This window comes from Gracilinanus agilis, chromosome 1 (genome assembly GCF_016433145.1).
Source record: "Gracilinanus agilis isolate LMUSP501 chromosome 1, AgileGrace, whole genome shotgun sequence".
Lineage (NCBI taxonomy): Eukaryota > Metazoa > Chordata > Mammalia > Didelphimorphia > Didelphidae > Gracilinanus > Gracilinanus agilis.
The window spans coordinates 98,111,982-98,135,168 of NC_058130.1; the positions used below are offsets into that span (position 1 = coordinate 98,111,982).

General features: G+C 37.2%; 1 protein-coding gene across 1 annotated transcript in view; it reads right to left on the reverse strand.

Annotated features, from left to right (window-relative positions):
* The window catches only part of LOC123253732 (KAT8 regulatory NSL complex subunit 1-like), a 168,263-nt gene that overhangs the window by 13,904 nt on the left and 131,172 nt on the right, over window positions 1-23,187 (reverse strand). Inside the window, exon 7 of the mRNA XM_044682913.1 lies at window positions 12,321-12,467. Within this exon, the coding sequence (XP_044538848.1) occupies window positions 12,321-12,467 (147 nt within the window). The remainder of the gene's footprint in view (window positions 1-12,320; window positions 12,468-23,187) is intronic.

Here is a 23,187-nt window from a genome sequence, read left to right on the forward strand (position 1 = left end):
ATAAGGAAATGGGTTCTCATGTTGGAGACTACATACATACATTCACAAAAATGTATATACATATGTAAATACATTAATGCATGTGAATTTTTGTTGTTTGTACTTAAAACAATTATACTTTTAAATTCTCTAATATGTACACACTCAGGTATATATAAATATTATTTGAAATATAAATAAAAATAAAAATAAATTTTGAAAAAGAAAAAAAAGAGTGATATGATTGTACCTGTGTTTAAGGAAAACAATTTGGCACCTATGTGAAGACTGACAGTGAAGGGATTTGAGAAGAATGCCAGTTAGAAAGTTCAGGTGAAAAGTGAAGATGAACTAAACTAAGATGGTAGCCATTTAAATGTAAAGAAAGAAAAAGATTTGAGAAATGTAGAGGTAGAATTGCTAAGAGTTGGCAGCCGATTAGATGTGAAAGGTAAAGGAGAAGAAAGTGTTGAGGATGGCTCAAAGGATGGGGATGCCCTCAATAGAAATACAGAGGCTAGGAAGAGAGAAAGATTCAAGGGAGAAAAATAAAAAGCTCTTTTTTTGGCATGCATCAAGTTTGAGACACTTATGGGAGATGTCATCCTGGAAATATCCAATATATAAATGTTAATATAAAATTGTAGCTCGAGAGAGATATATAGGAGTAATTCGTATTGAGGTATTAATTGAAAATATGGAGATCACTGAGACAAAGGAAAGGGCCCCTGGTGGAGATCTAGGGCATATTCAAATGTAGATGATGACCAAGAGAAGATTTAGAAAAAGGAATGGTCAGACAAAGTGTAGGAGAACAAGTATAGAGCAATGTCACAAAAGGGAGGAACACTTTGAAAAACAACAAAGGTCAATTAGAATGAGGAGAAAAGAAAGACAATTGTATCTAGCAATTAAATTATCCCTTTTAAAACTATATCACAAAGCAGTTATATCAAGACAATTCAGTATTGGTGAAAAAAGTCCATTGACAGGTTAGCAAATGAACTTAGTAGCCTAGATTTTGATAAATCCAAAGATCTCAGATACTGTGTAAGCAAGGACTCACAATTTGATCAAATCTTTTGGGAAAACTGTTTAGAAGTCTGATAGAAAAGTAGGTTTGGACCAACATTTACACCACATACTGATAAACCCCAAATGGATGTGTGAGCTAGAAATAAGAAAGCACATCAGGGGCAGGTAGGTAGCTCTCTGGATTGAGAATCAGGCCTAAAGACAGGAGGTCTTGGGTTCAAATCTTGCCTCAAGACACTTTCCAGCTGTGTGACCCTGGGCTAGTTATATAACCTCTATTTCCTAGATCTTCCTATTATTCTGCCTTGGAAACAATATGTAGTATTGCTTCTACGAAGGGTTTTTTAAAAAAGGTCACATCAGAAACAAATTAGAGGAGTAAGGAAGAAATTACCTTTTGAATCTATAGATAGGGGAAGTTTATAATCAAATTGGGGAAAAAGAAGATCCAAAAAAGATGAAGGTAATCTTCAACAAATAAAATTAAAGCTTTTGCAGAAAAAAATCCTTAATATAGTATAAATTATAAGGAAAAAATAACTGGAAAAAAATTGCAGCAAGTTTCTTTGATGAGAGACTCATATAGAAGATGGGAGTAAATGCCATAAACGTATAAGAATAAGAGCCATTTTCTAAATGATAAATGGTTAAAGAATATAAATAGGAGAAATCTTTCAGAAGAAATCCAAAATCTCTATACTCATATGAAAAAATTCTCTTTTTTCATAATGATCTTAAACATCCTAGAAAATTTCTGCCAAAATCACTTGGTTAGAATCATATAAATGTGAAATTATTTCTTACTTTCATGCTTGAAACGGAAAAATTCATTTTATAATAATAACTTCATATCATCAATATTCACCTGGGCCCAAACTTCCTCACAGTATCTGGCATCATAAGACCCTCCAAATTCACAACAAATATGCAATGGCAGAGAAGCATTATTGTTAGCCATGAAAGCTTGCACTGATACGCCTGACAGCTGGTCAAAATTCAAGGAGACCAAACAATATACCAATGAAACTCCCTCCCATTTTATGGACAGGCTCATTGAGGTGGCCAACATAGATTTCAGTGATTCCCAAAGTCTTTTCAAAGATTCCCACTACTGCCCCCTGGTGGGTGCTACAGTGATCCAGGGAGGCGGTGATGGCCACAGGTGCATTAATCTTTCCTATTAATTGCTATTAAAATTAAAAAAAAATTAATTTCCAGGGGGCTAAATAATATTTTTTCTGGAAAGGGGGCGGTAGGCCAAAAAAGTATGGGAACCACTGATATATATATGGACTTTGATTGGACCAGAGAACAGGATATTAGACAAGTACGTAGGCAATTCATTGAGAATTCTTGCAAAGTCAAAGACTATTTTAAAACTAACTACCCAAACTGGGAATCTATGAATCTTGAGGAATTGAGGAGAGTAGCATTCTTATGTTTTTAAGGGCTGTGCACAAAGACATGAGGAAGACAGTGATTCAGTGGAAGCTTTAAGAAGAGAGAATAAAATACTAAGAAAAAAATTGAAAAATAAAGGAGAGACTATAATAGCCCCTCTCCAAGAATCTAACTATCGATCCCTTACCTGCCACTTCTGTGAGAAGGGCCACACAATGATGAACTATTGGAATCTGTTAAGAGTAATAAGAAATAATACCCAGGCAAAAGATAACTATTGAAATAATGATAGGAATAATAATCATAATAATGATTCCAGGAATCACAACTCTGGGAGTGATAAAAATGCTAGGAATAAAAATCAGAAAGATGATAACTCATACCAAATGTCCCTGCAACAGTATATCTTAAGTGGAGCTCGCCCCCGAATGACTCAAGGTACAAATACCCCTTGGGGGTGGGGAGGCCCAAGGAGCCCAAGCATCTTTATGAAGGTGCGATGGGGGGGCAAGGGCCTTAGAATCAAAAAGGGGAACCTTTGATTTTCCAGACCCTGATGTTTTGATGCCAATCATCCCCATATATTCCCCCCAACATAGTAACCCTAAAAATGGGAAATTCATATTACAATTGTTTACTGGACCCTGGGGCTTCAAGGTCAGTACTAGTGAGTAAACCAGACGAAAACTGTAACTCTATTGGCTCTCTAAATGTAGTAGGTGTATCAGGAACACCTCAAAAAGTCCCAAAACTTTTTCCTTGCATGGTAAGCGTGGGACCCCTAACTGCAGAAGATTCCTTTTCTTTAATGTCTGGATCCCCCACAAATTTGCTGGGAAGGATATATTATGTAAACTTAAAGCCACAATAGTTTGTGTTCCAGATGGCTCTATGTCATTAGAATTACCTCAGGACTCTTTAAATTTGCTCCCTGTACTTCTCTCAGAGATTCAGGAGGTAAAAGAGCCTCCTACCTTTGAAATCCTGGATGATATTCCTAAGTCTCTCTGGGCCACATCTTCGTCAGATGTAGTCCTCCTTAAATCAGCTGTTCCTGTTCAGATTAAAACAAAAGGTGGTCCAGCTCCCTCCATTCCTCAATACCCTCTCTCAAAAGAAGCACTTGAGGGAATCACCCCAGTAATAAATTCATTAATTGAACAAGGAATAATAAATCCATGCAAATCAGAATATAATACACCTATTTTACATGTTAAAAAGCCAAAAATAGGCCCAGATGGAAAAGTCCAATATCGATTTGTTCAAGATTTAAGGGCTGTAAGCAATCATGTCATGAAGAGACATCCTGTGGTTTTTAACCCAAACACAATTATTTCCTCTATTCCCAGTACAGCCACTTAACTTTACGGTACCGTACCTGTGTTCAGCCTTTTTCTCGATTCCTATTCATAAGGATTCCTGACATATATTTGCTTTTACCTGGAAAAATTCCCAGGGGACGTGGGTGCATTTGCCCCAAGGGTATGTCAAAAGTCTGAACCTTTTTGCACATACTTTGAGCCAAGACACAGATAATATAACATTTAAAAACAGCAAGTTAATTAAATATGTAGATGATTTACTCTTGGCCTCACCAGATGCCACAACATATCAAGAAGATAGTAAACATCTTCTTTTAGAATTACATAAAAGAGGCCACAAGATCTCAAAGGAAAAGTTTCAGTGGTATCTCCCCAAAGTAGAATATTTAGGGTTCATTTTAACTGCTGGTGTCTGTTCTATTACTGCTAAGCACATTGAAAGTATTCGAAAATTGAGCGCTCCTACCACTAAAAAGCAGTTAAGAGCAATTTTAGGAGCAACAGGGTTTTGTAGACAATGGATTCCTTGCTATGGGGAAATTACTAAGCCCCTTACAACATTAACAAGGGATTCAGTCACTGAACTGCTTAAATTAGAGCCAGAACACCTGTCAGCTCTGTCAAATCTGAGACAGGTTATCCTGTCTGTCCCTGCTCTAGGCATCCCAGATTACAACAAGCTATTTACTTTGTATGTACATGAGAGGAAAGGATTAGCTTCAGGTGTTCTAATTCAATCTTTGGGACCTTCTCAGCATTCAATTGCTTATTATTCAGCCCAGCTGGACCCCATAGATTCAGGAGTACTGCCTTATTAGTAACAAAAACTGCTGATCTAGTATTGGGATGTCCACTAACAATTATGTGCCCACATGAAGTAGAAGCACTGTTGCTAAGGCATGGAACACAAGCATTTTCTGATCAGAGAATTACAAGGTATGAGATAACCTTACTAAATAATGAAAATATTACTTTAAAATGTTGTACAACTCTTAATCCTGCCACCTTGCTTCCTGATTTACCAGTCTCAGGAGAACCATTACATAATTGTGAAACACTAGTGTCCATGGCTGAAAAGCCTCGCGACAATCTCCTGGACACATCTTTAGACAACCCAGATCTAGTCTTATTTACTGATGGTTCTTCTTTTATGAGAGATGGCATATGCTACACTGGAGCTGCTGTAGTTACAGAATTTGCCACTGTGTAGTCAGCTTCACTGTCCTCAAATCTAAGTGCTCAAGGCGCAGAACTCTTAGCCCTAATACATGCCTGTATAATTGCCAAAGATAAAAGGGCAACAATTTCTACAGATTTTAGATATGCTTTTGGAATTTGTCATTCAGTGGGTATGTTATGGCTCCAGAGAGGATTTTTAACCTCAGTTGGAAAATCTATAGCTAATGCGAAAATTATTAATGAAGTTCGTTCTGCTCTCCAGCTACTAGAAGCCCTACCTGTAGTTCATGGCTCTGCCCATACAGGTGGCACTGACCCTGTCTCTAGGGGAAATGACCAGATAGATACTGCTGCAAAGCTAGCAGCCATAGAAGGGCCTGAATTAATTTTAACATTAACAACCACTGATGCATTAAATTTATCACTTTCCTATAATGAGAAGGAAGTGAAAAAAATGGAAGCAGAAATTTAAAGCTAAACAAATGAATGGAGTATGGGTGTCCTCTGAAGGAAAACCCCTGCTCTCTAGAAACTTTTATTACCAAATTTGCCAATCTAGTCATTAAAATAGTCATTTTGGTACCCAGGGCATCGTGGACTCTGTTAAAAGGGTATGGATAGCTCCTGGCATAACCACTATAGCCTCTAAAGTGTGTGCAGCCTGCCCTACCTGCCAAGCATATAACCAACATGATTTTCGTAGCAAGGCGTTTGGTGGCCATCCTCTGGCTTACACACCTTTTGAGCATCTGCAAATCGAATTCATGACAATGCCAAAGGCTGGACAATATGCCTAGTCATAGTGGATCAACTGACCAGGTGGTTGGAAGCATTTCCTACTGCCCGTGCCACAGCGGCTTTTGTCGCCAAGGTGCTTTTAAAAGAAATCATTCCTCGTTTTGGCCTGCCTGCATGTATTGACTCGGACAGAGGAAGTCACTTTACTGATTCAGTTTTTTCTGAACTCCCAAGTTCCATGTACCATATCACCCCCAGAGCTCAGGCCAAGTTGAAAGGATGAACAGAAAACTTAAAACTATGATTTGCAAATTATGCACTGAGACACATTTGAAATGGCCTGAAATTCCCCCTCTAGCTCTATTTTATCTTAGAAGCAGGCCCAGAGGAGAGCTAAATATCTCACCATATGAGATGCCTTTTGGACATCCCCCTATACAGGCTAAGCCTTTGTCTCCTGCATATATATCACTATTAGGACAAGATACTTCTATTGCTTCTTATATACAGGAACTGCAGCACAAACTGTGTGACCTCCATGAATCTGGAACTGCAGTACAAGCAGAACCAATAGACTTTTCACTTTATGACCTGAACTGAGGGGACAAGGTGTATATAAAGAATTTCCAGTGCACTGGAGCAACACAGCCTTCATGGGAAGGGCCACTCCAAATATTATTAACCACTCCAACAGCTATAAAAATGGAAGAAAAGGACTCTTGTATTAATTGCTCACATGTAAAGAGAGCATCTTCTATTGAAATTGATTGACTGTTTCCTGTATGTGCATTGGGGATAACAGTTCATAGACAGAGGGATGCTGTTTTTGGAATCACATTGCATTTTTTTCCTGAATTTATTTTTAATTTTCTATTGTTTTCCTTTTATATTTTTAATAGAATAATTGATTTTTTCTTTTTCTCATTTCTTGTACTTAAGAGTACATATAATCACTATTGATCTTTTTTATTTTTCAGTAATATAAGTTTAATATATATATATTTGCTGTAATATTAATGTTTACTCACAAGGCTTTCGACTTTGGGAACCTGCCATGTATTGTTAAATATTATGGGACTGTGATGAATGTTTCTATCTGATTCCAGGAGAAGAAAACACAAGAGCCACTAAAAAGTGCTAAGAAGGCATAAGGTCATGGAGACCGATCGACCAATCCCAATGGGATTGATGAGAAAACTGCAAAGTGTCAAGGAGCACAAGGTCAAAAAGACCATACAAATCCATATTGGATTGAGGAACTTCCATGCTGATACTAAGGAATTGAACTTAGTGTAAGACTCTAAGTTGAGACCCTTAACATATATTAAGACGTAGGACTCTTCAAACTACACTGCCAATCAGATACTGAAGTTTGGTCATCATACTGGCTCACCCATATCCCTGAGAGTGAAGGTAAATCAGACCAGGGAATGACAGACACTTCCCTTGCACATAAATCTGTTCCTCTTTTCTCTCTTATAGAATGGCAACTTCCTGTAGTCTTGGCTGCCAATGAGTAAATGCAATATTACTGCATTTTGTCCTACAGACTAGTAGGATGGAAATTATAAATTTTTGTTTATTTGGAAATTTTATATACATAGATTTTGATATTTTAATTCTGATTTAAAATTTTTTCTTTCTCCTAAAGTTTCATTTTTCTTCTATTTGCTTTTCTTTTTCTGTTTTTGTTTTTTCTTTTGAATTGACTCATACACCCCCATAACTCAACTATGTATCCTGAGGTGATCTGGGTATTTCTTTTTTAAACACCCTCTTTGGGGGGAATTGTATTTTTATAAAATTCAAGATTTAATTTTTTGTTGAAGAAAAATTTTCAGGGAAAGAAGCTTGCTGACTCCTTAATTCAGAAAATGAACTGACTGCATAAAAATGTCTGAAGAATCTATACTGCATCAAGAGATCCAGAATGAACTTTGGGTACAATTGATTAAACTGATGGGGGTTGAACAGTTAATTTGAATGTCCATTTTTATGCCAATAGGGGACTGCCCCCAATTGGCTTTTTGTCAGTGCACCTAGCAAAACATTGGTTTTTGCTTTCTCTCTCTTCCATTCCCCTCTTATCTCTAACTACTGAAGTTAGAAAACCTTTGTGGGTACAAGATGATTATGTAAAGCAGTGGTTCCCAAACTTTTTTGGCCTACTGCCCCCTTTCCAGAAAAAAATATTTCTTAGCGCCCCCTGTCACATACTATCACCATCCCCTTACAGTTATTTGCCACCCCCAAATGCACCCGTGGCATCACCGTCCCCCTGGATCACTGTAACACCCACCAGGGGGTGGTGGTGCCCACTTTAGGAATCACTGATTTAAAGTGATCACTTGGGGTGGCTAGGCACCCAAGAATCATCAAGAGGGATTGTGTAAATGGAATTTGTTCACCCTCATTCACAGTTTAGGCTCTAGCCACCAGAAATAATGTCACCCCACCCAACTTAGAAGTAGGGAGGGTGGAGGTCTGTTACCCACATGTGATAGTAAGTGACAAATCAAAAAGAAGGGACTGCCCTTTGGGCAGTCCAAAACAGTGTTGAGGCTGCCATTTGTCCACTTAAAAATTGGAGGTGGACGCAGGAAGTGATGAAAGATGCTATCTTTTAAATATGATGGTAACTTCCTGTGGGGCAGTGGGTGTTCTGAACTTGGTGTGGAAGGATCTCTGGTGAGACCTCAGACTGCTTCCCTTTGAATTGTCACGTGGTTAAGTTAGACTGACTCTCTTTTCCCTTGGCATTTCTGGAGGCTCTAGCCTCAAGGAGGCCTCTCTTCTTAGAGGAAGCCTTGTGGCTAGAAGCCTTGTTAAATTCACCTCTGTGCCCCTCTGCTGGGGCCTCTAAATTCCTACCTGGTTCAGGCCTCTTGTCCAGGCCAGAGTTTCTCTCTCTCAATCTACCTACCTTCAACCTTCCTAACTGTAAATAAACCACCATAAAAGTCATCCTGACTTGGGTCTATTTTATTTGAAATTGAGTTAATCGATTTCTGGTGACCATACCTTAAATATCTAGTTTCCCCTCCTAAACTCCCCTCCAGGATAATCTTGATGAAAATAGAAAAAAATTCCCCAATAACTCAATTTTTAGGTATTGAATCTGTTCTCATCCACCATTCATGGAGAAGACAAGGAAAACATATTTTACAAATATATATGGCCATATAAAATTAATTCTTGCATTAGCCATTCCAAAAATAGAAAAAGAAGGAAAATATGTTTCAATCTGTACTCTGAGTCCAGCAGCTATCTGGTAGAAACTATTTTATATCATGAATCCTTTGGAATTGTAATTGGTCATTGTTTTAATCAGTGTTATGGAGTAATTTTTTCTTTCAAAATCCTTACTTTATGCCTTAGTATTGATTCTAAGGCAGATGTATTGGTAAAGGCTAGGCAACTGGGGTTAAGTGACTTGCCTAGGGTCACCTAGCTGGGAAGTGTGTGAGGCCAGATTTGAACTTAGGTTCTCCCCAACCTCAGCCTGGCACTTTGTCCATTGGGGCACCCAGCTGCCTCTTATGAAATATTTCAAGGTTGATTATCTTTATAAGAGCTGTTACTTATAAACTGTTTTCCCTGGTTCTGCTCATTTTACTTTGCATCAGTTCTTATAAGTCTTAGTTTTTTTCTAAAATCATCTCCTTCGTCCTTTCTTTTTTTATAACCCTTACCTATTGTCTTAGAATTGATACAAAGTACTGATCTCATGTCAGAAGAATAGTAAAGAATAGGCAACTGGGGTTGAGACTTGCCCAGGGTCACACAACTAGGAAGTGTTTGAGGCCAGATTTAAATTCAGGACCTACCATCTCTAAGCCTGGCTCTCTATCCAATGAGTCAGCTAGCTGTCATCCTCCCTTTAGATAATATAAGATGTGATAAATTCATTCGTATGCCATAACTTGTTCAGTTCATCCCAAACTGATGAGTATACCTTTACGTTAATAATTCTTTGCCACAACAAAAAGACCTGCTATATTTTTGTATATTAATCCTTTTCTTTTTTCTTTAATTTCTTTGGGATAAAGACCTAGTTTTGCTGTGTCAAAGGATATGCAGAGTTTACAGCCTTTTGGGGATAGTTCCAAACTGCCTTCTGAATCCACATATCCAACAACAGTGCATCAGATTACCTGCTTTCCCACATCCCAGACAGCATTTGTTATAATCCATTTTTGTTATCTTAGCCAATCTTAAAGGTGCGAGGTGGTATCTTAAAACTGTTTTAATTTGCATTTCTTTAATCACTAGTGACAAAATATATTTTCTTCATTTGGCTATTTATAGCTTGGATTTCTTTTTTTCCGAAACTTACTATTCATGTTCTTTAATCATTTATCAATTAAGGAATGGCTTTTATTCTTATAAATTTGATTCGGTTTCCTATATATCTTATAAATGATACCTTTTGGGGGCTGCTGAGGGGCTCAGTGGATTGAGAGCCAGTCCTAGAAATGGGAGGGTCCTAGCTTCACATCTGGCCTTAGACACTTCCTAGCTGTGTGACCCTGGACAAGTCACTTGACCTCCATTGCCTAGCCCTTACCACTCTTCTGCCTTGGAATCAAAGCACAGTATTGATTCCAAGATGGAAGGTAAGGGTTTAAATTTTTTTTTCTTTTAAAAGAGAAAAGAAATGATATCTTTATCAGAGAAACTTGCTGCAAAACCAGTTAGGAAAATTCCAGGCTCACGGTTTAATTCCTGTCAGCTAAGATCCCAAAGTGTAGATATAGAAACAGAGGATTCTGATAAAACTTTGTTTGGTAACACTAATTAGCATCCGGGAACTTCTGAAAAAGAGGGACCATTTCTAAAAACATCAGATGTAGTATTCTTCCTGTATAAAAAAAAGAGAAGGAAAAACTTTGCAGCTATTTTTTTGAGTTATATCATAATCACATTAACCCAATCTGGACATATTTCAACTCCTCCTCTTTCGTGTTCAAAGCTAGAATCAGAGACCTGGTGGTCAATTGTGCTGATTGGCAGTTGTCCTTTATACTTGAAGAGGACCAAAATGACATCACTGGGTGAAGTCTTTTGACTCACACACATACTGGATTTAAACAAGGCTGAGTTGCACAAAATTGTCAGCCTCATTCTCTTTCCTAGAATCAGTGAAGTCCAGTGGCAAGATAGAAATCAAGACCAGTGATAACTCAGAATGCAAACCATTACCTCAGAGGTACTATTCTTCCCTGAACACCTCATAGGCCCTACTGTGATCTCTGTAAAAATGTATGGATACAAGTAAGATATACATGGAAGAGAATGTAGAGGAGAAAAGGAAGGTCAAGGTCAGAACTGAAGTAGTCAGGAGAAAAACCAGTATTTTAAAAGCTAGGAAATACAGTATTTAGGAGGGAAGAGCAAAAAGCTGTAAGGGGAGAGGGAGGAAGTAGGATGAAGAATAAGAAAAAGCCTTTAGATTTTCAAATAGAGACAGTTTATAACTTTTGAGATAAGTTTCAGTACAATAGTAAAACTGTAAATCAAAATGCAAGGGGCTGAAAACAAAAGTGAGGCAGGCTTATAAGCAAGAATAGATTCTTAGGTCTAGAGATATGGCAATCAAAGTAAGAAAAGAATTAATAGCTTAAAAGCATGGCAGATTTAAAGGGAGGTTTTTCAAGGATATAGGACAGTGATGGTGAATCTATGGCATGGGTACCAAAGACGGCATGCAGAGTGCTCTCTGTGGGCACTCAGTCACCCTCACCTCCCCACCCCTCACCCAAAGAGTTGGTTACTAGAAAGGCAGATGGACTCGGGTAGAACTGCTCTCCTCCCCCTCTCCATCATGACTGATGTCTTTTTTCACCTCCCCTGCCCCTCTGCCCAGAAGTCCAATGTGAGCATACACAGGGCAAGGTTGGCAGCTCAGCAGAGTTGGAGCGAAGGGGAGCACTTGGGCTACTCCCCTCTCTATACTTGCTGAGGACATTCCTCAAATCACCTGCCCCTCCATCCAATAGTCCAATGGGAGTGCTTTTTCCATTCTCTGTGTGGGGAAAGGGGGGGGGGCCTACCCAATATGTGGAGTGGAGAGAAGCATGGCACATGGTCTCTGGAGGGGATGGTGGGAGGGGGAGGCACAGTACTTGGTCTGGGGGGTGGGGCCCAGTACTCCATCTCTAAAAGGTTAGCTATCACTGACATAGGACAACTGGGCATATTTGTAGCCAGTAGAGAAAGACCCAATAAAAAAGAAGAGATTGAAAAAGTGAGAGGAAAAAGAATTGGAAGATTGGGGGGAAGTATGGGTTAATATCTATATTCATTACTTTTCTAATGGTAGAAAGTTGAAGGATGTTTTTCAAATTATTTTTAGGGTCTATAGAGAAAGTCATCAGAAGAGGGTGAAGCAGGGGACAGCATGAGAAGCCAACAATAACTCCAGAAGAAACTCCAGAAGACACTGAATAATATATCAGGGATGAAAAAAAAGGAAGGAAGAAAGATATATATTTTACAGTCAATGATCAATTGTTCTTGCTTAAAATGCTGTCATGACACTTAGATAAGTTTTCTCCTGGAGTAAAGAAGACTGAAAATCAACCATTAGTGTCAAGCAGCTTTGCTTAGGGGAAAAAAAAAAAACCAAACCCTATTACTCTGAAGTTATTAGAAGATAGAACTTACTGGTTGGGCTGAGAGATGATGGCGTTAGCACTGGGTATGTAGCTGTGAGAACCTGGGAACCTTTTATAAGTGGAGACATTTTCAAAGCTTCATAGGTTAGTCGATCCTCTTTTAGAAGTGCTTCAAAGTGCAAGTGAAGAGGGCTACCTAGATATAAGAGGAAAGATTAGATAATTTTATGTACATAAAAATTGGCTGTTCCCACAGATTAAGGATAATATTCAGTAATAAAATTAGCATGTATTGGGAATAAGTCTGCAAGATTATTTATTGCAATTATTATTTATGATCAAATTTTCTTTCATTAGCTACTGTACAGTAAAAATCCATTACAAAAACTTTGACATTTGAATTCCTTTCTGAAAGAAAAACTACTATAATGTAGTTTTCCTTGGGTGATCCCTAGCACTCAAAAAGCCAAGCAGGAAAAGTTATGTATATATGTATACATGCAAATATTTTATGCCAAGATTCTTCCCAGTTGCTCTTTTATTCTTATTTTATTTCCATAAAAAATTTTGTCTTTACATAAAATTGCTTTATTACACAAAAATGAAAAGTTTTTGCACAAATAAAATAAAAACAATGGGCTGGTCATGTAGTTAGGACAATGGATAACCAAAGGACACCATACATGATCCACTGGCATACTCCTAATGTTCAAAGAACTAAAGAAAGTATCCCAAGTGGTTAACTTAGGAAAGACACAGATACAAGGATGGAGTATAGTTCACATCGCTAAAGGAATAAAGTTCTAAGTCAACAAGATAATACATCCATTAGAATATTTCTATAAAATGAAAGCAATCTTTTTTCAGAGACTGGATCTTCCTATCTCATCTAGCCTGTAAGTGTGGTGGCCACTTATGGGCAGGATCCCACTATTGACTGGCATGGGATCTTTGACCTGTTCTGTTTCTGACCTGGGCTGGTTCTCTTTTACCTTAGGTAGGTTAGTGGCCCCTTGCTCCCAGGGGTTCATCACACCAGTGGTCAGATACTATGGACAACTCAGTTGGCTTAGTGCACTACAACTCTGAACTCCCAAAGGAATCCACAAGCCTTACTGTCTCTAGTAGCAGAGACTTCAGGAATGTGCAGGCCTGGCAGAAAAAATCTTTTAAAAAGATATGTTCTCTGTATCACAAAAAATTATAAATTTGTTATCTATCCATAATTGTGATATAACCAACCATTTATTTACATTTTTGTTTCTTTGATTTATGCATTTGCAATGTAAATAATATGCTTTTCTCAATTTTACATCAGATTTCTATCTAGTTTTCATTCCTACTGAATATATTTCTTTGTATTCCAAAACTAAAGATTAGTTGCTTTATACAACAACAAATTTAATTGATGCCCTCTTGTTTACTGCAGTTATTCACCTCTGCACCCGCCAACCATTTCCCAAATCCTTCTTTCTTGCTAACATGATGAGCCCTTTCTTGTAATAAGACAAATAGTTAAACAGTGATGCAGTAAAATTTCTCCTGAGTGGGAGTAGCACATTAGTGTCATTTCAGCTTGCTTTTAGTGTTCTTTACATTTATATTACTGTGATAATGGTGGACACTGTTCTCCTGGTCCTACTTACTTTACTTTGCCTTTGTTCATTAAAATGTTTCCTTATTTCTCTGAAGCCCTTCTATTTGTCATTTCTTATAGATTTATAATATTGCATTACACTTATATACATACCATAGTTTACTTGGCAAGGGCCTGATTAAATGGATACTGCCCCTCCCCCCCACTTTATTATTTATTTAGATATTGCTGGGATAAAATTTATGCCATTTTTTCTGTATTTGATCTTCTTAGTCAATGTGCCCAATATGCTCAGTAGGCTCACTGACCTACTCTTCTTGGGTGCATCCAGATTATTTTCCAACAAAAGAACTGATCAATGGTTCCAACAGGTGTATTAGTATGCCAATCATTCCCTCAAATCTCCAACACTGACCACTTCAATCTTTTATCATCTTTAAATATTTTGTCTTTCTTATTTAACCTTTGCATGCTTCTCTTGAATTTTATATTTTGGGGAATCAGATTTTCTGTTTATGTCTGATCTTTCTTCAGGAATGCTTTGAAATCATCTATTTTATTAAATGACCATACTTTCCCTTGAAAGAATATAGTCAGTTTTGCTGGGTAGATGATTCTTGGTTGTAAACTCAGTTCTCTTGACTTTCAGAATATTATGTTCCACGCCTTGCAGTCCTTCAGTGTGAAAGCTGCCAGATTCCTGTGTGATCCTGACTGGGGCTCAATGATACCGAATTGTTTCTTTCTAGCTGCTTATAGTACTTTCTCCTTGGCCTGTGAGCTCTTGAAGTTGGCTATAACATTCCTGGGAGTTGTCATTTGGGGATTTAATGCAGGAGTGACCTGTGGATTCTTTCAAATTCTATTTTACTCTCTTGTTCAAGAATATCAGGGAAGTTTTCTTGAATAAGTTCCTGTAGTATGATGTCTAGGATTTTTTTGGTCATGACTTTCAGGTAGTCCAATAATTCTTAAATTGTCTCTCTTGGATATATCGTCCAAGTCAATTGTTTTTTCAATGAGGTATCTCATATTTTTTCCTATTTTTTCATTGTCTTGATTTTGTTCTATTGTTTCTTGATGTTTCCAAGTCATTAGCTTCTAAGTGCCGAATTCTAAATTTTAGAGACTGAATTTCTTCCATGACCTTTTGATCCTCCTTTTCCAATTGGTCCATTCTTCTTATCCTTTGACTTTTTTTTTTGTCTCATTTTCCAATTGGTCAATTCTGGCTTTTAAAATACCATTTTCTTATTTTAATTCATGTGCCTCTGTTTCTAGATGACCTATTTTGCTTTTTAAACTGTTGTTTTCCTTTTTCCATTTTTTTTCAACTTGCTTTATTTGATTTTTGAATTTCTTTTTGAGCTCTTCCAGAACCTGAGTCCAATTCTCTGGATATTTTTGAGGTTTTGCTTGAAGTTCCTTGGATCCCATCAACCTGTGTTGGTTCTGTTCTTTGGACTTTATCTCTGTAGAAGCTTTCAATCATTGCTTCCTTAAAAAAAACAAACAAACAAAAAAAACCTCATTTCCCTTCCCCTCCCCATTATGGATTGTAAACTCTCTCTGTTGGTTTACTGGACCAGGGCATCTGAGCTGCTCTGCCCTGGAGAGAATCTTTAGTCTTCTCTCTCTTCTGCTAGTATACTGGATTAGACAAGTTGAGCCAACCTGCTTTTTTGCTGTAGCCTGCTGCCACAGAGGCTGAGGGTGTTCAACCAGATGCTCCCCTCCCCCAATTCCTCCCTGTCAGCCACTGTCAGAGCCTTGGACCTCATATGGTGGATCTGAGGTGCTCCATAGCTATTGCAGCCTCCTCCTGTGAATCCTACAGTTAGCCTGTGTCTGATCACAGGTCTCAGTGCAGTAAGTGGCAGAGGGGTGTCCACAGTCTCTCCCTATTTATACATGTAAATCAATTCTCTCTGCCTACCTTTCAAAGTTGTGTTCAGCAAGAGAGTTCTATGGCTCTGACTTGTTGGGTTTGGAGTTTTGTTTTTTTGAAGTGCTTTTTATTTTTTTATAAAAAATTTTCTTTATTTGGTAGATGAGGGAACTGAGGATCAAAATGAATTGCTTACAATTGTTGTAAAAAATGGGACTTAAACTTCAGGGTCAGGATTCTCTCTCCAATGCGATCGTACATCCCTTCATGCCATTCCTACTATGTCTGTTCTTAAATAATGAAAACTTATCATTATTTACCTACTTATCAGATGAATATGTCATGACACGGAAGTGCTTGAAAGATAGTCAGAGAGGTTTCAGCTTTTACTGCTCCTAAGCTGTAATCTTGACTCCGCCACCCTCACCACCCATACATATTTTGAATGGAATTCAGACAAAATTGCAAAAGTGTTTTAACATATTTCTCTCTTACTAGTCTTTTAGAAAATTCTTTTATGTTCTTAATTTCCAATTTTTCTTTTGAAAACTGTGAATCTCCTTTGACCACTTATTTATTTGGTAGAGCATCTTTTGGTCTTATATGTTTATCAACTCCTCATGTATCTTGGATATCACATTTCACAAACTTTGCACTTATGCAAACTTTTCTCCCATTCAGCTGCACCTTTTCTTATGTTAGCTGAATTTTGTTCTTGCAAAAGTTTTAAAATTGTATATCACCAAAATTATCTACTTTAACCTTTTTTGATTGCCTCTTTCCCTTATACAGATTTAGAACTTTGTTCCGTAGTACCCATCATTTGGGGCATGGTTGAACAAGTTATGGCATATGAATAGTACATGAATGTGATGGAGGATAGTGTGCTGAAAGAAATGATTAAGTATAAATGTAACAGTACTTTTTCAATGACTGTGGGGAGAAATGTGAAAATGAAAATGAAAAGAAATATACAAAAAAGAGATGAATTTCTCCCTTATCTGTTTCTTTAACTTTTATCTTTAGGTTACATATTCATTTGGGATTTATTGTGGTATATAAATATCAAGTCCAATGCAAAAATCTTTATTCCAAAAATGAACAACATAGAAATAGGTTTTAAGTGATAATACATGTAAAACCCAGTGGATTTGCTTGCAACTATGGCAGTGAGGAGGGAGATAACATGAATCATATAACCTTAGAAAACTTATGTATAGATTTGTTATTGGAATAAAGAAAATTTAAAAATAAAATCAAATCTTGCTAAATTACTTTCCGTTTTTTCCAGCAGTTCTTATGGAATATGGTACCCTTCTAGTGGTAATTCATATTATTTAAAAATTTTTTAAAATAAATACCAAATAGTTCAGATGATTGTTTTTATAATATAGCTTGAGGTTTTCCCTTCAGCTCTTACCATACATACATAATAATTAACCCCTTACTTTCTGTCTTAGAATTAATAGGAAGGGATAAGCAACTGGGGTTAAGTGATTTGCCCAGGATCACACAGCTAGGAAGTGTCTGAATTAAGATTTGAACCCAGGACCTCGAGTCTCTAGACCTGGCTCTCAATCCACCAAGATATTTAGCTGCTCCCTCTTTTCTAACATATTTTACTGATCAACTTTAAAAAATTCTAGTAACTTAAAACTTGGAAAATCATTATACTAACATATAATTAGGGATAATGTAAAGTTAACTCCTGTCTTTTTAATTTACTTTTAAATTTTCTTCTAAGGAATTTTTATTTTTTGTTTCTCCATGAGAACTGTTATTTTGTCTAATTTATTAAAGTATCCTTAACTCCTATGTCTAAAACATACTTCCTCCTCACCTCCAATTGCCAGATCCCCAATATAAATGATATTTCTCAATTTGCAACTCTGTACTTATCACTTCACTGTCAGGAGGTGGGTGGCATGTTTCATCATAGGTATTCCAGAATGGTGGTTGGTCATTGTGCTAATGAGGAGTTCTTAAAGTTTTTAAAGTTGTTGGACTTTACAATGCTATTACTGAATATATAAATTTCTCTCCTGGACCTGCTCACTTCATTCTATAACACTTCATATAAATCTTCCAGGTTTTTTTCAAATTGTCCCCATTGTCATTTCTTATTGCACAAAAGAATTCCAACACATTCGAATATTATAACTTACTCAATCCTTTCTAATTGAAGGGCATCTCCCTCCACCCCAACTTCTAGTTTTTTGCCACTGTAAAAAGAGCTGCTATAAACATTTTTGTATATATAGGTCCTTTTGATCTTTCAATGACCTTTTTTGGAGTACAGACTCTATAGAGGTATCACTAGATGAACGGATATGCTCAATTTAATAATATTTTGGGCACAATACAAATGGCTTTCATGAAGCATGAAATAGGTAGATAACAGATATATGTCTAATGAAGAATAAACACTATAAGGCAGTGAAGGCAAACCTTTTAGAGATGGAGTGCCGGGTCCCCCAGAGACTGCATGCTGTGTTCCTTTCCTGCAATGAGTGCTGGGGTGTGGCCTGCCCTCCCCTGTGATGTGAAAAAAGGGTACCATAATTCCCTTGTTTTCCCTTGATCCTCCCTCCAGGTTTTCCAGACAACTTACAGGTATGTGTGGGGCCTCTATGCCTTTGCCTTCCTTTCTGCCACTCCCAAAGTCCTGGGCCACTCAGAACCCATTTAAGTCACCTATCTCTTCAGTCTGCTTGGATAAGAAGGGAACAATTCTATTCCTTTCTTAAGTCTTGTTACTGTCTTAAGCTCACTCAAGGTCTTACTATCTGCTTTCCTTTAGGCTCTCCAGATATCTACTAATGTATCTAAAGAGCCTTGCCATCTGCCCTTCCATTGTATATAAAGAATTTCAGATTCTTTCCATTTACCTTGAAGCAGAATCTTATTTTCACTGTCTTTACAAATTAGAGCATCAACTGAGAGCAGTGAATATTTCTCCCCCATTCATATCCTGAGCAGTCAGTGCAGTGTTTATTATATGGTACAAGTTTAATATATACTTTTTAATGAATTTGTTCCCCTCCTTTAAAGTCATACCTCATTATAACAATCCCTTAATGCCCACACAAATATGTTTTATCTCCTTTGGAATAAGTCAAATCTAGTTCCTTTCCCAATTTTTGTTGTCTTTAGTGTTATTCCTGCCTTTATAACCACTTTGATATTAAGGTCCAAAAACTACCAAGAATGGTAGTTCCTCCTATCCTTGATGGAGGATAAAATGTCATAATAGCTTTTGCAATCATTTTCTATTTTTCTTCTGTATATAGAACCCCTTCCATTTTCATTCTTCAATGTCCCTGTGATAACTTTGCTTAGATGGATATCTTGCCAAAGTCTTTAAAAATTAATTTTACTTCTCTTGATTTTTTCAGTTCTGTGAGATGATGTCCTTTACAAATGAATTTATTTTCTATCCTAGTGTTGCTTTTGGCAAGTAAGTCAGAAAACTTTTCAGGTACTTTTTGAACTTCTTCAGTGTCTTTTTAATAAGCAATTAATTTACACTTGTTAAATTTCAGGATAAAAATATTATGGTCAGTGTCAATGTAATTTCTGTTGTCAATTCCCTATCTTTGATTTTCAATCACTTGTTTAGTTCAGAATTAAATTGTTTTGACTGTATGCCACTTGTTTCTCATTATTATTCTTTCTTTTTAATATAAAAACATGAACTAAATTTTGTTCTAGTTACACGAACATCTACTTACCCAGGGTTAATTACCATGTTAATAACAAGTCTTTTTGTGCTAGTTAAAATATAAATTATTTTGTTTGTTCTCTATGGTGTCATTTGGCCCAGCAATTATTATTCATAAGTGTTCACCAATATGTGGCTTTTTTGTAGCCTTTGGCCTCTTTGATTCCATTTTCTTAAACTATGTCTTTTCATCTTCATTTTCCTCTACTGAAGTCACCAAGTAACCCAGAGTATGTTGATTTAATTTGGAAGGAATTAATCATGTCCCTAATAGAATTTTTCTGTCACTTTGAAGCAACTGATTATGATGCATGAATTAGTTATTTTCATGGCAATTTTTTTACAAGTACTTTTTATAATACATGAGAACCAAATATCCCATGAAATTATGTTTCTTGTTGCTTTTAAGTACATGTTAATACATATTCTCCTAACTTTGTGCCTCTACAAAAAATATCTATAAGCTATCTTTCAAATTAGTTGCAATGCTCTTTGTGTGGTAGCAAAGAATTGGAAACACAGAGGTTGTCCAACAGTTGGGGAATGGCTGAACAAATTGTGGTATACAGTTATAATGGAATACTATTGTTCTATAAGAAATAAATGGAATGATTTCAGAATCTGGAAAGACTTACATGCGGATACAAAATGAAGTGAACAGAAACAAAACATTGTAGTGACAGCAATATTTTTTAACGAATAACTGTGAATGACCTAGTTATTTTCAACAATGCAGTGATCCAAGACAATCTCGAAGGCTCATAATGAAAAATGTCATCTGCCCTCACAGAAAGAACTGTTGGAGTCTGAATGCAGACTGAAACATACATATTTCACTTTCTAATACTTTTTTTTGAGATCTTTTTCATAAAATGGAAAAATGTTTGACATAACTGCCCATGTAAAATCTGTTTCAGACTGCTTATTGTCTCAGAGATGTGGGGGGGGGTGGTTTGAAGGGAGTAAGGAGAGAATTTAGAAACCAAAACTTAAAAAAAATCCTTCTTAAATGCAATTGAGGCAAAATAAAAATTACTTTTAAATTAGCTTCAGCTTTCTTTGATCGTGTTTGTAATATATAGAAATGATGCTTTTGATCATTATATGTTATGTACTACTACTTTACTGAGGCTATCATTTATGTGCTTTTCTTCCTATTTGTTTTTCTAAGTGAACAATTGTTATTTCAGTGATGGAGGATAATTTTGCAAAATTTCTGCCTAAGCAATATGTTTTGTTTTATTTATCTATGATTTTGTTTTATTTTATGTTTTATTTATCTATGTCCTTTTAATTCAAATGTAATTTCCCTGCTAGTCTCCCTGAATGGAATCTCTATCTGCTACTGCTTTATCCAAAATTAAGATCACATTCTCACCTTTTTTTAAAAAAAATTAGGCAGATACATAATAGATTTTATTCATTATTTAACTTTGAATCTCCATGAGTTGTATTATGCTTAGCTTGTTTTGCAGTTGACAACTTTTTTTATTTTTTTTTTTAATTTAACCCTTAACTTCTGTGTATTGGCTCATAGGTGGCAGAGTGGTAAGGGTGGGCAATGGGGGTCAAGTGACTTGCCCAGGGTCACACAGCTGGGAAGTGTCTGAGGCCAGATTTGAACCTAGGACCTTCCATCTCTAGGCCTGGCTCTCAATCCACTGAGCTACCCAGCTGCCCCAGTTAGACAACTTTTGCCAACATCAAAGAGAAAGTTTATTTACTTTGTAATAATTCAATCTTAATCAAAACAACTCCTCTTTCACTCATGCCAAATACAAAACACATTATATACACTCACACAAATATAGTGCTCTCTCTCTCTCTATATATATATACTTTAAAAGTCCTTATTCTACCCCATATCTCTCAAGTGACTTAAAAATCCTTATTATGGGTTCCGGGTTAAGATGGCGGCAGAGTAAGAAGCAGCTCTCAACCTCTCCTGACCGAAACACACAAAACTCCTCAAGGGGACATAAAAACAAGTCCAGACGAACGGAGGAACCCCACAACAGGGCACAGCGTGGAAGGTACGTGGAATCGAGACATTTCCAGGCTATAAAGGGGTGAAACAGCTCTCACTAAATCGCGGGCTGAGCAACCACCCCACCCCAAACCCCTCCACACACAACATCTATAGTGCCGAAGCCAGCTAAAAAGAAATAGAGCAAGTTTGGGGCACCCATCGAGTCATTGGCAGCTCTGGGGCCTGTTCCTGAGAGCAGCAAGATTTAGGACCCCAATAAGCCAAAGAACGCAAGCGAAATCTGAGAGCGGGAGCAGAGAGTGGACTCCGGGCGCAGAGTGCACAGGCACGGGCGGAGGCGTGGGTGGAGGCAGACACAGCCAGGAACTAAAGCTCTGAAAACCTGAGTGGGGAACCAGTGCAGACGGGTATACGACTGTGAAAGCAGCGCCCTGAGACTTGTAAAGGAACCTCCAGCAGAGGATCAAGCAAGGGGGTCCAACAGGGGTCTTGACCTTGGAAAAAACCAGAACTCAGACCTCAGGAGCCAATAGACCGCGGACAGACACTGAACGCGAGGATAAACCTGAGAAGCTGCTGGGCTAATGATGGCTACCCAGTCTCAGGAAACTCAGAAGAGAAAGAATAACAACAAGAAAAAGAAGCCTTTAACACTCGACAACATTTACACAGAGAAAATCCAGACAACCGAGCAAACAGAGGAGGAGAACAAACAAGCATCCGGATCCTCCTCAAATAAGGAAAACTCCTCACAAGCTATGGAAGAGTTCAAAACTGAGATTTTGAGGAAAATGGAAGAGATTTGGCAAGAAAATAACTGTTTAAAAGGTAGAATCTTGCAATTGAACACCAGAAATGACCAGATTGAAAAGGAATACCAGAAGATTATGGCCAAAAACCAGAAGATTATGGCCGAAAACCGAAAGATTATAGGCGAAAATCAATCCCTAAAGGCTAGAATTGAGCAATTGGAAGGTAATGATCTCTCAAGACAACAAGAACAAATAAAACAAAGTCAAAAGACTGAAAAAATAGAAGGAAACATGAAATATCTCAATGAGAGAGTGACAGACCAAGAAAACCAGTCTAGAAGAGACAATTTGAGAATAATTGGTCTTCCAGAAAAACCAGAAATTAATAGAAACCTGGACTCCGTACTAAAAGAAATTATTCAGCAAAATTGCCCTGAAGTCCTACAACAAGAGGGCAATATAGACATCGAAAGGATTCATAGAACACCCACTACATTCGACCCAGAGAAGAAATCGGTTAGAAATATTATTGCCAAATTCAAAAGCTTTCAAGCAAAAGGAAAAATCTTACAAGAAGCCAGAAAGAGACAATTCAAATATCAAGGGGCACCAATCAGGATCACACAGGATCTGGCAGCCTCCACGCTAAAAGACCGTAAGGCTTGGAATACAATATTCAGAAAGGCAAGAGAGCTGGGCCTGCAACCACGGCTCAACTACCCATCAAAATTGACTATATATTTCCAGAGGAAAGTATGGGCATTCAACAAAATTGAAGAATTCCAGGTATTTGCACAGAAAAGACCAGGGCTAAATGGAAAGTTTGATATCGAACAACAAAAATCGAGAGAAACCTGAAAAGGTAAAATAAGATACTGAGGGAAAAGAAAGAAAACTTATAATTTTTAAATTTGCCTTTTAAAGGGCCTCAGTGAGATCTAATTATCTGTATTCCTATGTAGAGAAAT